General features: G+C 45.8%; 1 protein-coding gene across 1 annotated transcript in view; it reads left to right on the top strand.

The window, feature by feature from the left end:
- Positions 1 to 14,709, top strand: part of LOC142898834 (acid-sensing ion channel 1-like) — a 43,133-nt gene that overhangs the window by 2,108 nt on the left and 26,316 nt on the right. The window contains exon 2 of the mRNA XM_076042075.1: positions 2,597 to 2,792. Within this exon, the coding sequence (XP_075898190.1) occupies positions 2,597 to 2,792 (196 nt within the window). The remainder of the gene's footprint in view (positions 1 to 2,596; positions 2,793 to 14,709) is intronic.

The raw sequence follows: 14,709 nt of genomic DNA, 5'->3' as shown, positions 1-14,709 counted from the left end.
AATGATGTGGGGAGTCTGCAGTCGCTGATTGCGAGTGAAATGTCAGGTGTTTAAATTCTCAAAGTTCCATCAGAGCTGCGGAGACACGATCCCGCACTCGAGGCCCATTTTGTCTCCCAGCCGACAGAGACCTTACTGCTCTTGATAGTTTGAAAAAAAGAACGTTTGGAATGAAAAGCACGTTTTTTTTGGTGATTTAGATCAGACAGAGGGCTGCCTGAGGTTGCAGGGGATGATGGAGAAAGAATGTGAGACTGTGACTAATCCTGCACCGGGGAGCTGTTAGATGAACACGTTGCGTCATCCGAGGTGTTCTCGTGTTAGAAACAAATGCCAACAGGTTAATCAAACTAACCAGCGAAATGATGACATTTCCTCCAGTTGAAAGTAAAAACACTGACAGAGTAAAGAGACGTGAAGGAAAACAAGTGTCTTTGTAATCCCCAAAAGTCTGCCATTTACAGAGATCAAGGATGTAGTGCAAAAAGCCCCTGGTGAATCACTCACTTTTATAAGAATATACAGCCGAGCCTTTTTCTAAATTTTTTATGAAGGTCCCACACTGAACACTAAAATTATCTCTGTTTTATGTGATGCTGGTGTGAGTGATCAACGCTTGCCATCTGGCCTCCCCCCCAACCCCCGACTATTTCAGCTCCTCTTCTCACATTTCCAGGCTGCAGTTCATGTGGGACACTTTTTCAAAGTTGGACACTTGAGGGAGATGGAATTCAGAGCTCTAATTCCCCACGTCCTCACACCAATGCCGAAGTCTTCCTCTTCGTTTTTCCTCTTCTTCTTTTTTTAATTCAGTGTTCCCGGCGTCCCTTGGCGTGGTAGTGAGGCGATGCAGCGACATACTTAGCAGTTACCCTGAGCCAGAGATGAAAGTGCTCAGGGCATCATATCCATTTAAGACGCCTCCACTCACTCCCCAAGCTCTGAGTCACTGATCTGAGAAATTACTTGTGGCATGATATCCAAGCACATGCTTACACATAAGTGCCAGTGTCTGCCGATCCTGTCGGTGCGTTTGAGATTTCTTTTCTTTTTCTTTTTGATTCATTAGCGTTGTCTTGGCAGGTTTGTAGACGCACACCGGACAAAAATTGGCCAGTGTTTGCCTTTTTTCATTAAAACTCTCAAATCTGATGAAAGCAATACCCGGCCTCATCGTGATGTCTCACAGAGGACGGCTGCTAATGAACTCATTTAGAATCCAGAAAAGGGAGGTTATCAACAACTCCCTTTGCACTCATTGCAAAAGAGTTTGAAACAGCTGAACCTCGTTCCAGGCTTGCTGTCGCTGAATCTCACAGTCGTTCGTGGAACGCAAAATGTGAAACGCGTTCGGTGCAGGGAAACACAGAAGACCGATGCAAGACTCTGATCATATAAAACCAGCTCTTTTCATGCCCTAACAGTTGGAATTATGGTTCTTTTGAGGCTGCGCTCTTTAAGAAAAAAAAAAAAAATGCACCCAAGCAATCTGCTCTTTGGCGAGTCCATTAAAATGGTGACATTTTTAATAATAGCGCAGCGGGAGATCACAGCAAGGCTAGAGAGTGGGTGCATTTGCCGCAATTCTGCTCTCCTTCAACACAAGGCAACATGGGCAGATTTTGTGAGCTCCGTTAAATGAAAGGAAATTTCTCATCGCCACCGATACGCCTGGTTCGTGATGGGACTTACTCCCCTCTCAGCTTCTCGCAGGCCTTTATCCTTAGCGGAGTAATAAAAGGAAAAGACCAGGGTTTGTGATATGAAAGCTTAGAAAAGCAGCCAAAGTCACCAACAGCAGGGAAATGTGCACAGCGGAAGTGGCGTGCATGAGCAGCTGCACGAGACAGCTGCTCGTGCATTAGCTGTATATAACAGCAACAACAAGGGAGTCATTTAAACCGCAGTGGTAAATGTTTCGAAAACGCGAGAGTTGCACTTCATGCGCACGTGACAACTACAGATACAACTACAGATACAACTACAGATACAGCCAGACACACAGTGGACAAATGACGGAAGCCATCCGTGGAAAACAAAATGTATTTAAAGAGAATTTCAGTGTCCTGCCCACATTAGAGCCATAGCTGCAGCCAGCCACTAGGGGGAAATAAGATGTTTTCACCTTCATTTGAAGTAGATCTTCTGAATATCAGATACTGTTTTTTCCTGGGAATTTTTTTCCTTTTTTTCCTGTCAATCAGGTGAGGGTATTTTTTTAAAGTAATTTCATAGCCTGAGGGTTGATCATTAACAATGAGGGCTCATCTCAACTATCTCTCACAGCAGTCTATTAAGTGCTCAGTGTGAGAGGAAGCTATTGACAAAGTATTCTATCGCCTGCACCGTTTTTATGTCCATTCTGAATCCTTCTGGACCACATGGCTTTGCTTGAGTGGAGCCAAAGTTCATTGCCAGCGGCTCATAAATCTGCCAGAGGTGTGTTAGAGACGTTCCAAGGTTTCAACTGTTTTTGTTTTTTGAAACATACACTCTATTTCATCATCCGAGTCTTAGAATTCACTCCGAAGGAAATTCATGGAGTCACGCCATAAAATCATTTGGGTCTCTCTCTTCTGTCCGTGTCTTCAACCAGGTATGAGATCAGGGACGTGCACATGGTGGAGGAGAGCGTCCTGGAGAGCCTGAAGGTGAAAGCTGATTTCCATAACTTCAAGCCGCGGCCGTTCAACATGCGGGAGTTTTACGACCGCACCGGCCACGACATCAACGAAATGCTGCTGTCCTGCCACTTCCAGGGCACCGAGTGCAGAGCTGAGGACTTCAAAGTGGTGAGTGTCGGCTCTCTGGACTGTCTGTCTGTCTGTCTGTCTTGTCTCTGTCTTGAGGGGCCATAAGGGGCAACATCCTCTTCTTGTCTTTTGGGCTTTTCCCTTCAGGAGTGACCACAGCCAATCTCCTGCCTCCATCTCACTCACTCCTTGTCTTCTCTCACTACATCCATAAATCTCCTCTTTGCTCTTCCTCCAGGCCTCCTGCCTGACACTTCCAACCTCAGCGTCCTTCTACCGATATATTCACCGTCTCCATTGAAAGGAGTAACATAACATATTTAGGGGTCATTTTTAAAGTTTTTCATCGTCATGTTTTTTTGTTTTTTTTTTACAATGATAGCTGTGAAGAGGAACTAAGTGGGTTCCACGGGCCTCATAATAAACAGTGACAATTCAAAAATGCTAATCCCTCAGTGTGTAGGAGGCCTAATGTCAGGGCCACCTTTGTTTATCTTGAAGGACACAAAAATGCTCAGTCTGTCCCTTTCTCACATCGGACATGTATAATCCTTTCGTCCCAGTCGATTTGAATTTGCATGCTTGGCTCCTCCAACTGGACTTACAGTATATCCCAGTGGTTGAGCTGAGGTTGTCTTGGCAAACGTGCAAAGGTTCTTCTGCAATGTCACTGTATCTTTGGCAACATTTGACTGAGAGTGAGGATTCATCTCTGGTTAGTATTTGAAAAATCTGATTCATTGATGGTAACTCTCACAATGAATAATAAAAAACTCTAATAGAAATATGTGTGGTACTTTTAAGCGCTTCTTCGAACAAAAAAAAGAGATAAAGCCTCACTCAGCTACAGAAAATGCTCCCTGTATAAGTCATAGTATTACCTATTTATAGAGCTTTAAAAAGTAATGAAGCCCCCTACAGCAGATGAAGCAAAAAACAACAACAAATGAAATGACAAGAAGTTCTGCAAGCTGCAAAAAACATGCTGTGTCTTTTGTCTCAGCACTTGTGTGTCTGTGCTACACTCCCGCAAGTGTTTGTTCTGTGGGACTCGCACTCACTGTGATTGATTTCACTGTGTCTGGTTTTAGGACGATAACGGCAGCGTGAGTCTCCATCAGTCAGCCTGTAAAATATGTTTTGAAGCGAGTCCTTGTTAAAAATGTGTGCCTAATCCGGGTTTTGAGCTTTTTATTTATTTAGCCGAATCCCCATAAAGGCTGCCTGCAATCATTCACATCTACTCTTTAATCTCGCTGTTGTTTTTCACATCCCACTTCAAAATGTGGGAGGGTTGGCTTCCTGTGGAAATGAATCCTTTGAGGGGAAAAAAGATGTGGACTAATCTAATGTGTGTGTGTGTGTGTGTGTGTGTGTGTGTGTGTGTGTGTGTGTGTGTGTGTGTGTGTGTGTGTGTGTGTGTATGTATGTGTGTATGTGTGTATGTGTGTATGTGTGTATGTGTGTGTGTGTGTGTGTGTGTGTGTGTGTGTGTGTGAAACGCTGACCCTGTTGTCTGTTGACTGTTGCTCAGCTGGCTTCACCCTGCAGACAAAAAGCAGCGCTGAGCTCTGAGGCTGCGATGTGTCTGCCACCAAGCGAACTGCTGCTGGCGCGCACACACGCTGTTGCCAGCAGCCGCTGGATATAGTTTTCAGTTTGGTGGCGGGTGTGGATCGCATGAACACGCGTACACACACACACACACACAGCACTGAGTAGCCGCTGTGAAAGCGTGAGCTTAAGGAAGATATTGGTTCACCTTTGCTGTAAGCCGGGTGTAGAAGACGTCAGTTTCTAAGTGACTGAAGACACGCGACGTGTCGCTTTATCGCAGGAGCGAAGTGAAGCTTCCGCCGCCACAGTTGCTGCTGCTTTGATGTGATTCTTTTCTAATTACCGAAAGTGGCTGTTTCTATCCCACCACATCAAAAGCAAGGTTACTTTAAAGCCCTTTTCATGTCTGAAAAAAAAAAGGTTTCCAAATCCATTCTGACCGACTTCACAAATTCACAAGATAAAACGATTTTAAAAACGAAATTGTGCTGCAGAGCCTGGAAGTCTGTCAGAATCCAGACAGAAATGGATGATCGGGTCGCTCCTGATCTGGGCTTCATGGTGAGAATTTGCTGCTTTGTGCTCATTTCCATATGTCCCACCATTTGTCACCGCCTTCATTATTAATAGTTTCAATGCATTATATACCTTCCTGCGGGTTCACTAGACGCCCGGATGCGTGTCTCAGACTGCATTCGTTTTATTGAGGGGAGCAAATTATGGGACTAGTATAGAATGCATTTGAATGTCATTTGTGGTAATTTCATCTCTGGGTATAAGTCAATTTTTATTTGAAACCGCGTCGTCCGGGGAGCTTGTTAGCGTTTGGAATCTGAATAATGAGAGAAGACGTTGGTCTCATTGTAATGGATCATCTTTTATTACTTCACGCCAGTCACCGTGCCCATCAACGCTCTTCATTAAATAGGAGCCTGAGAAGCACAGCATCAGAGGACTTTTTCATGGCCAACACTTCAATATTTTTCACCCCCCCCCCCCCCCCCAAAAAAAAAAGTGTGTATTTTAATATTAAACATTGCTTTTAATGATGCCTCAGTGTCAGAGTTACAAACTGGGCCAAGCAGAGATCAATTTACAGGCCGCCTTGCAGACACCCAAGTCCCATTTTAACAAGTTTTTCATCCTCAGAAGCAGAATAGAATATGTGAAACCCTCCGCCAGAAGCCTCCCTGCCACTGATGACAGAGGTTCCTGCTCTATGGCACTTTAATGATGCAGCAGTTGCTGGTTGAGCGGAGTGTCCTTCTTCTGAGCCCAAACATTGCATCATGTCGGTCCCCCGTCTGATGCGGGACAACTCTCGGAATTGTGAGCGCAGCCTTCCAAACATCTCAGTTCTCAATAATTCATCCGGGCACTGCGATATGAAATTACGACATGCACACGTATCAGGCGTGTAATCACCCTGGATCCATGTAAACTTCTAATGGACCCCTTTTTGTGTTGTTGTCCAATTTGAGGGGGTTGGATCATTGAGTAGGTGATTTGAGCTCACAGCCCGCTGGAGAAGCCCGCTGCTCCCCGTCGTTTCTCCTGTGACTGACTAATTTCTCTGCCCTTTGAAGACGGCTGCAGCGTGCAGGAAAGTGTGTCGGGCCAGAACATAGTGGCAGCAGAGAGGTGTTTCCCCCCGGAGAGGTTTAACGCCTTCATTTCCCTCCTCTCAGCTTCCCTTTGTTAAGCCAGGAGAAGGGGAAAATGCACTTTCTTTGAAGGCCGTCTTTGATGCATTGCATTGTTAATCTTTTCATTGTTTCATTGCAAAGTGCTTGATGAATAAGGAAGGAGGTGTATCCCAACTGACTGCTCTTTGAGAAAAGATCAAAAGGAAGAAACGCGGATAGGAAACTATTTTCTGGGAATTTCTGCATTGAGCATTCAGATCGTGTGCACACCCGGATTGACAGGATCTCTTGCTTTTTTAGCGAATAATGTCAAACCATATTATGCGGGAAACAAAAGAGTGATTCAGCACTTAAGATGCCTCCAGGGAAGACTGATGGCACGCACAGCGAGTTGACAATACCTTGTCATCTCCTGTCACCGTTATAAATGTACCACTTCAGCTTTCTGTCTTTGCGGTTAATTTATCCTCTTCTGCTGAGCTGGCCTGTAATAATAAGTCAGTGTGATGAGTGTGGTCCCATAAAGGGAATTAGATGCAAAGTTTATTGGTCACATAACAGGTTTTCAATTTAAGTTAAGTGAAAATGGAATGTTCCTTCTGAGGCTTTTACATTTTTCCTTACTAACACTTATGTGTTAACAATTTGTCACTTTCCAAGATTGAAGTGCCAACTTCCACCGCTAAAAAAAACTTGAGAGATTCCATATTAAGCCATAACCTGGCTGAGTCTTTCTAACAAGGCTGTATGTGTCATTTAACTCCCCAGAAATCAGAGGTCCACACTTACTTCTTTCACTGACTCCTTGTTAAAACAGCCAGTTCGGCTGATCTGTCCTTTGTGATGTAGGTCTTTATTCAGACAAGTAAAAGCTATTTAGACAAGTCCAAGCTTCTATTTCCTTATTTGTATTATTTGCAGCAGTATCCCTAACTCAAAAATAGACCCTACCAAACAGCTGACCCAGAACGTACTTTGCAGACACGTGTTAACATTCTCAAAAGGCCCCTGATTTGAATCTGTAAATATCAAGCATTTTTGATATTTACAGATGGAAATTCTGCCGTGTCAAGGAAACACAGGGAAGGGTTCGGCATTGCTAATGAGTGTGCCGTGGTTGCCATAGTTACCGTTGGCTCACGCAAATGAGAGCTATCTGCACTTAACACAGAATGTTTGGTTTTTTTTCTATTTCATTAACAAAATCCTGCCAGTTCAGGGCCACACAGGTACAGTTTAATCTCTGTGTTTGTGTTGATATGAAGTCTCATTTTATTAAAGCGGTCATTACGGACACCACTTGAAAGCATAAAATTATGAAAAAAAAAAAAAGCGTTCTTCTGTTGTTAGCTTGCTACATTGGCCCCATATTACAACATACAAAGCTGCTAAAGGCTAAGTGAATAGCAAGGGCTCTATTGAGATGAAATGGAACAAAAATCCATACCATCACATCAAAATGCCATCATGGTTATAAAGTCATTCTAAATCAATTTAGAGGATTAACATGAACACTGTTTGCAGTATGCTTTCTGACCTTTAGATGGTGATACATGTTACACATTGGACCTTTAAATTGCATCAAATTATCCATAAAACTACATATTGTTTTCTTTGCGAACAAATCAGTAGTTGGTCAGGGTCGTTCTTTGAGTTTGGAGTATCTTCACAGTTGGATTTTTTTTTTCACCTTTATTGTTTAATCTGACTGCCTGAAGCAAAAAATCTGACATAGTCTGGCCGAGGCAAAAAGTGAGGTTGCGCTAAACCGAGGGAGGAAAGGTTCATGAGACCAGACAGGTGAATCTCATCAGGGCAGATGGTCGAGTCAGGACAAACAGCAGAGCCAAGCGGGAAATTGAAAAGAGGGCAAACTAAGCGAACACCAGAGAGTAAGGAACACAAGAAGATAAACTTAAAAAAAAAGAAGAAAAGAATGGTGTAACTCAGGAGAATCACAACAGTATTGTGTGCGCCTGAGACAGAACAAATGAGGTAACAAAATTAAACTTCTTCATTCTTAATTTACAGACAAGGGAGTGTCATATCCTCAAAATATCAAACTTTTAACACATTTCTACCTCGTCAGCGCTCCCGAGCCGGCGAGGCAGAATCCTTCTCTCATTGCTTGTGATTTACTTTCCCTTCGTTTTGGTAACGTAACTCGTCCCCGATTCTGTCCCCTTAACGAAGGCGACGGGGTTAATCAGGCTCAAGTGAGAAGTTGCCGTGGCCCTTTTGCTCTGAGCAACGGATAAACGGCTCCGGCAGTTATTAGTTATCAGAAGCACCCAGCGGTCCTCGTCCGCTCCTCGACTGTGGAGCCGAATCATCTCTGCTAATTGGACTCGGAGGTATTCTTCAAGCAGGCAGCGGGCCCCCGGCTGCACCCACTTAAAAAAAGAAAAAAAGAAAACACTCACCAGTGAGCTGCAGCAAAGGAGAACGGCGTCCCACTCTTACCTCCCCATCCCCTCCCCCGCACCCCTCGTCCCGCTGCTCTGCCCCTTCCTCTCGTTTGTCGAACGCCAGCTTTGACAGCTCTGCCGGGGAATAGATGTGCGCTAGCAGCCCCCCCTCCCCCTCCCCGCTCCTATTCCTACCCACCTTGCACTCCCAAGTTGTGACGGTCGTGTCAGAATTCCTGTAATCTGAGCGCCGCTGTCATGCCTCACGGAGGCAACACGCATTAGTGGCACGCGGGAGGCAAAGAGCGAAACGGCGCAGGGCCTCTGAGTGCAGCGTTGTTTTCTCCGTCGCTGTTGCTGAACGTGCGCAAAAGAAAGATGTCTTGGGAGGAAAATGCACCTGTGCAAAACCTTCAAGTCGCCTCCGGTTTGCGTGCGTCTGCTATAAATCCCCGAATTCAGTTTAATGGCTGTTTCTCGAAACGCTGCAGACAAAGAGGGGGTGGGTTGTGCAACCGCAGCAAAATAAAGGCACCGCAGCTATAGATCGCTCTTCTCATGGAAGGTTTGAAGTGGGATTTTTAGAATATGCACCGCCCGAGCTGCATCCGATGGCTAATGGGAATGGAGGAAACGTTGCATGCACGGTGACCTATGGTGGCCGTGGTCGCCCCAAAGGCAAGGGGGAGATAATTTGACACAAGGCCTTCCACACTTCCACAGTAGAGCATCTCAAGTCATGTCTTTGTTGATTGATGTACAGTGTAGTTTTTTTTAGATGTATTTCTGACTTGATGATTGGCCAGGATTTTATTCTTGGTGGAAACAAGACACTCAAAGAAATAATTTGATGTAATCCTAACGCTGACCCTAGAGTAGGAACGAGCTGATATAGGATTATTATTAATATTAACATTAGTGAAGATTTGCTGCCTTTTAATTTATAGGCCAACTGTTATAAGAACACACTGAAAATATATTATAAATACAAACAACTATAGTAAAGAAGAGAATAATAATAACAGTCCGAATCTGTCATGCGTCAGTCATTTCAGGGATCTACCTATTGCCACTGCTGTGTGAGCGATGATCTCATCCTGTGGCCACTCCAAGGAAACAGAAAACCGCCACTGGTGAAATGCGACGGCGTGCGCTCAGGAGAATATCCAGCAACACTGTAAAATATATCCCGGTTAGTGGGTACCAAAAACCTACTACAAAAAATGCCCCCTCGAGAACCCAAAAACCAGTTTCCACCACAGACAGCTCCACAGCGCTGTTCTGATTTCTGGTTCAACAGCAGCAAAAAAAACGTGCAGCCGCCTCCTACCACTAGCCTAAGAGTAACCCATAGGGCGCCGATGAGCTCAGACCTCTGCTGACAACCGCAGCCGCGCCGGGGGGCCTTCGGGGAGAGGTGGCAGCCAGAACGCTGAGTGCTTACTGGAGGCTTTGCGTGTCCTCCGGCTCCTGCGGCCCGGAGGCACGAGGGACCAATCACATGACACGCCCGCCCGCCCGCTGAGCCGCGTGCAAAGTTACGTCCCCTCTCGCGGCCGTGCCGATCATCCCTCTTCCTTCCCCTCTCTGCCCTCTTTTTTCTTCCGCAATTTTTTTCTCCCCCCCAACCCCCAACATTGCTCCTACATCGGAACCTCTGCGCAGTGCCTTCCTCACATCGGCCCCCACGGGCATGACAAACCTCATTTTGTTTTCATGTCATGCTCTCTCCTCTTTCACTCACTGTACCCCTCCCTCGCTCCCCTGCCCTTCCCTTTATTCTCCCACCGCACTACCAGATTTAGGAGGTCGGGATTAGAGCGAAGGAAAAAAAAAACAAAACATCGCGCTTGATTAGGAAGGATGAGATGTTAATCACGGCAACAACACTTCAGCGTCCTCCCAGATCCGTTCTCGCACCTCACAACGGCGCCAGAAGAAACATAGAAACACACTTAGGCGGATTAATATTTGTCCGGCGGTGCTGAACAAGGGCTATTTACTGCTGACCTCCCCAAAGCTGATCCGGGGGACAGAGCGAACCACATTACCCCAGATCAGCAGGTGAACGCTCAGGACTCATAATGGAGAGGCTCCATCAGCCGGTACACCAACAAACACCAGATCAGCTCGGCTCCGAACAGCTTGTGTTTTTCCCCGCGAGAGACTTTAATAGGCACTCACCTCCCTCACACCAGCGTTGGAAAAATAAACGTCATAGATTATCGTGATGGTCATTCAAAATTACTGCCGGTCCATCATGTCGAGAGCATTAAAACATAATACTGCCCAGTCTCCAGTAATTATCGCTCCAATTCGAAGCAGATTTCCAGGAAGTTGAAGAAAAGCAACTTTGTTACCAGTGTGTGTGTGTGTGTGTGTGTGTGTGTGTGTTACGACAAGCTGGGCCACTGCTGTGATTCCGAAAAGGGCGAAATAGAGAAGCAGAGATAATAATCCCAAAGACGGCAAAAAACATGTTAATATTTTAAGGAATCCTGTCATCACAGAATCTGGTGTTAGCTTTCTGACTCCTTATACTTTACTCCGGCGCTGCTTTTTTAAATTATAATGTGAAAAAATACTTCTTTTTTTGTCAGCTGGCTGAGCTTTAAAAGAGCAGAACAAATGTGTTAAAATCTGACTTTGTTTGCACTACATCGTTTCTCTCCTCTGTATTATCTTTGATTCATTAAAAGAAGAAAATCTGTGACAGACGCCACTTTAGAGAACTGGTCCATGAAGGAGGATTCAAGGCATCGTTAGGTTTGTGTAAAATAAAAAAATAATTTGTGTGAGTGGGCGTCATTTTAAGCAAAAATTTCAAGCAGAATTGATTGTCTATGATAACCGAGCTTCACAACAGTCACCAGTTTTCGGAGCACTAACGCCCCAGTCAGTCTTTCCAGTGCCTTAATTCAGTCCACTTTCAAAACCGCACGCAAATCTGCTCATCTTCCAGCCCTGAGGTTTCTCCTCGCCTGCTGTTTAAGGACGGTAGCCGCCCGGCATCGCTGTGACTCCAGCTGGTTTCTAGACGGATCAGTAATGCTGCTCAAGCACGCTCTATTTGCCCGGGCCTGAGAGGAAGGGGGGTGGTGGTGGTGGGGGGGGGGGGGGACACTTTTTACAAAGACATTTTGGACCGGGGAAGGGTGAGCGGAGAGGGGAAGGCTGAAAATAGCCGGGTCGACTGCAGCGCTCTGCACATGGTTTATTTATCTGGAGGATTAGTGCAGGTGACCGGACCGGAGGGCCGGGCTGCGGATGAGGCCTCGTGGCAAACGGTTGTGAGTCAGACTGGCGGATGGATGGACTTTCTTAGGAGGGCGGTTGAAGGGGCGCGGGGGGTGGGGTGGGGTGTGGCTGAGGAGGCACGATTCCGCAGTTCAGACTGCCGAGCTCGTTGCCCCGCTGCTTGACCACCTCCACCAGACACACTGTGAGCATTCAGCAGTCAGTCGCGAAAAACACCGCAATCTTAGACCTTCTCTGGCTACTGCAGCACAGCATATTTACTTTTAAGAGTAAGTGAGAGTAGGAGTGAGTGAGGAGCTGCTTGCAGCCGTGGCCAGTCGCGGTTTGTGTGGACGGGCCGTTCATTTCTTTACCAAATTTATCCGACGTTTTATTGGAGAGGCAGACGGCAAATCAGCTCACAGTTGTAAATGTTTTAGTCTCCTGTATAATACTGCTTTTACTGCTCGCATTTACTACTCTTTTTTTCTCTCTTTTTCATTTTGGACTCCAGGGAAACAGCCTCACGCCGTTGTCTTAAAAAATAACTCTCAAGAACCCCAGAAAAAAACAAAACATTATTTGTTTGGCCTTCTGTTTGCAGCCTCCTGCTCAGTTTTATTTATAGACACGATAAGGTGAATGAGAGGTTGTCTGTGAGGACTGAAAAAACACCTGTGTACGGGATGTTGTCAACGATCAGGCACAGGCTGGTTTCCCTGTGTGGCATCATAAAGGGAAAGGTGCATCACTGCTTTTCAGAAAGGGTATTTTAGCCCGCGCATTTTTGGAAAGTGGAGAAATTTCTGCCAAATTTCTCTTTTTTTTCAGTATGTCATTGACAGAGTGGAAATATTTTATGGTTATAAAGCATTTGGAAAGATTTTTTTTATTTTTATATGTGAGCTTCAAGTGGACTGTGGAGTAAGACCCGGGTGCTTTAAAAAATGCTAGACGCTGATGGTGAAACTTTATTTGCACTGTTTGTACAAAATCTCCACGCACACCGAAAACGCACTTCTCAAATTAGTTTTCAAAAATTGTGCAAAAGGATTTAAATAATTCACACAAAACACAGCCACCTGTTCAAGGTTCCAATCACTCCGAGTGGAACAAATTTAAAAATGCAAAAAAGAGATTTTAAACAAGACTGCACACTAATTGCGGATGCAGATTTCTTTCCTGTATCACTACATTAGTGCGGTTTGGCATGTTGTTCATTGTGCCCTTTGGCTTGATGTGGAACATGAATCCCAATCTGTTTAAAAAGGCGATGCTTGTTTGAACACAGGACCGATTGCATGTCAATGTTAATCAGAGTGGGCATCTGAATTAGCTTTAACGAGGCACGGCTGCACGCACACACAGAAGTTTATCGTTGAACCGAGGGGAAAACGGATGCTGCCGAACAGGAAGTTCGAAAGAATTAGAGATTTATATTTATTATTTTGGCCTGGCTCGACCTGATACACACACAGACACACACACACATACACAAACAGCACTTGCTAATAATCCTGCCTTGTGGAGGAACATGCACTGTAAACACAGCTGACTGATCGCAGACAAGCTCTTAAACCTTGTAAACAATCAAATAATCCTGCCACAGTACAAACAGTGCTGGCAGAGACAAAAACAAAACACACACAAGCTTTATTATTATTATTGTTATTATTTTTCACCTATATCTCAGACTGTCGTTTCCACGTATTTTCTGATCCTGGGAGGGAAACGGGTGGATTGCAAACACAGGCAGAAGGGCGCTCAGTATGCCGCGCGGCTGAGCAAATGGACGCAGGGCAAAGCGGCGTGAGGAAAGACAGATGGGAGCGGGTTTTGGCGACAGGTGAGGATGTAGGCAAGGCTGCGTGGTCACCGTAGGCAGATCTGAGGCCAACCGGGCAAGGACAAAACGGATGAAAGGAGAGGGGACAAGGAGGACGATGAGCTGGAGGCATGTTATTATTGCAAAAATGAGAGTTTTGATGATTTAACGCAAAAAAAAAAGTTACAGAGAGGGTTATAATGAGGAGGTTCTGAATGGAAGGATGAAACAGCGGGAGATAGGAAGAGAAACAACAAAGACTCTAGTGCCCCTTCATTTTAATATGCAGGGACTTCATATATATATATATGAAGAGTTTAAAATAAAACAGACTTTTTTCACTCTTCGTCTCAGGGAACCTGTGGAGACAGATGGGTACTTTGGATTCAGGCGTGCACAGAGAACCACGCCGCAGTCAGGCAGCAGTGGCACTCCGATCAACGGCAGCCCCAGAGACTGATTAGTATTTCCTGGATGTGCCTTTGCACTTTTATATCAACCTCAGACTGGCACTGCCATCACAATTACCCAGCCAATCACTTAACCAGCGATGCCTCCGACTTGGCCCGCAGCATCGGCCGGCCGACACTTCTCTCTATTCTCGCTCCCCCCCCCCCCCCCTTTTTTTTTTTTACTGCGTCTGCGGGAAATAACGGCAGGCCTGCGGATAGAGGAGTTGGGCTGGCTGATGGCACAGTGGCGTGTGTGTGTGTGTGTGTGTGTGTGTGTGTGTGTGTGTGTGTGTGTGTGTGTGTGTGTGTGTGTGTGTGTGTGTGTGTGTGTGTGTGTGTGTGTGTGCGCGTGTGCGCGTGTGCGCGTGTGTGCGTGTGTGCGTTTGCTTGTTTCGTCAGTTTGTTGAGCTCCTCTGGCTGCGGCACTTTGTTGGGAGATTATCATTATGACATTTTGTGGCTACAATTCAAGCTGACGGAGGAGGCTGAGAGACAGATAGGGAGACATTGACTGGCTGGGGGTGGCCTGGGGTGGGGGTGGTGGGGGCGATAGAGGTCTGTTCAATAACGGTAAATAATGTCTGGAATGCACAGTGGCTTATTAAAAAATTATCTCGCAAGAAAATTCATTAAGCGGCGCCGAACTCAAACCGCCTCGACTGGCTCCGTGCGACAAATTGCCCTGACGTGAGACGCCGGCGCTCGTGAGCCGAGGTTCATGTATCATTAATGGCGGTCCTGCGAGTAACGCATGCAGCATCCGCCTGTTTACGCTGCACATTGTGTTTATTGCCAGGGCCAGGTTTTCTGAGCCAAGCCTTTCTCGGTCTC

Source organism: Nelusetta ayraudi, unplaced genomic scaffold (assembly GCF_046127955.1).
Source record: "Nelusetta ayraudi isolate G7.1 ecotype Tasmania unplaced genomic scaffold, CSIRO-AGI_Nayr_v1 ptg000070l, whole genome shotgun sequence".
NCBI classification, from domain to species: Eukaryota; Metazoa; Chordata; class Actinopteri; order Tetraodontiformes; family Monacanthidae; genus Nelusetta; species Nelusetta ayraudi.
Note: the sequence above shows the minus strand (reverse complement) of the source record. Positions and strands in the feature narration are given on the sequence as shown.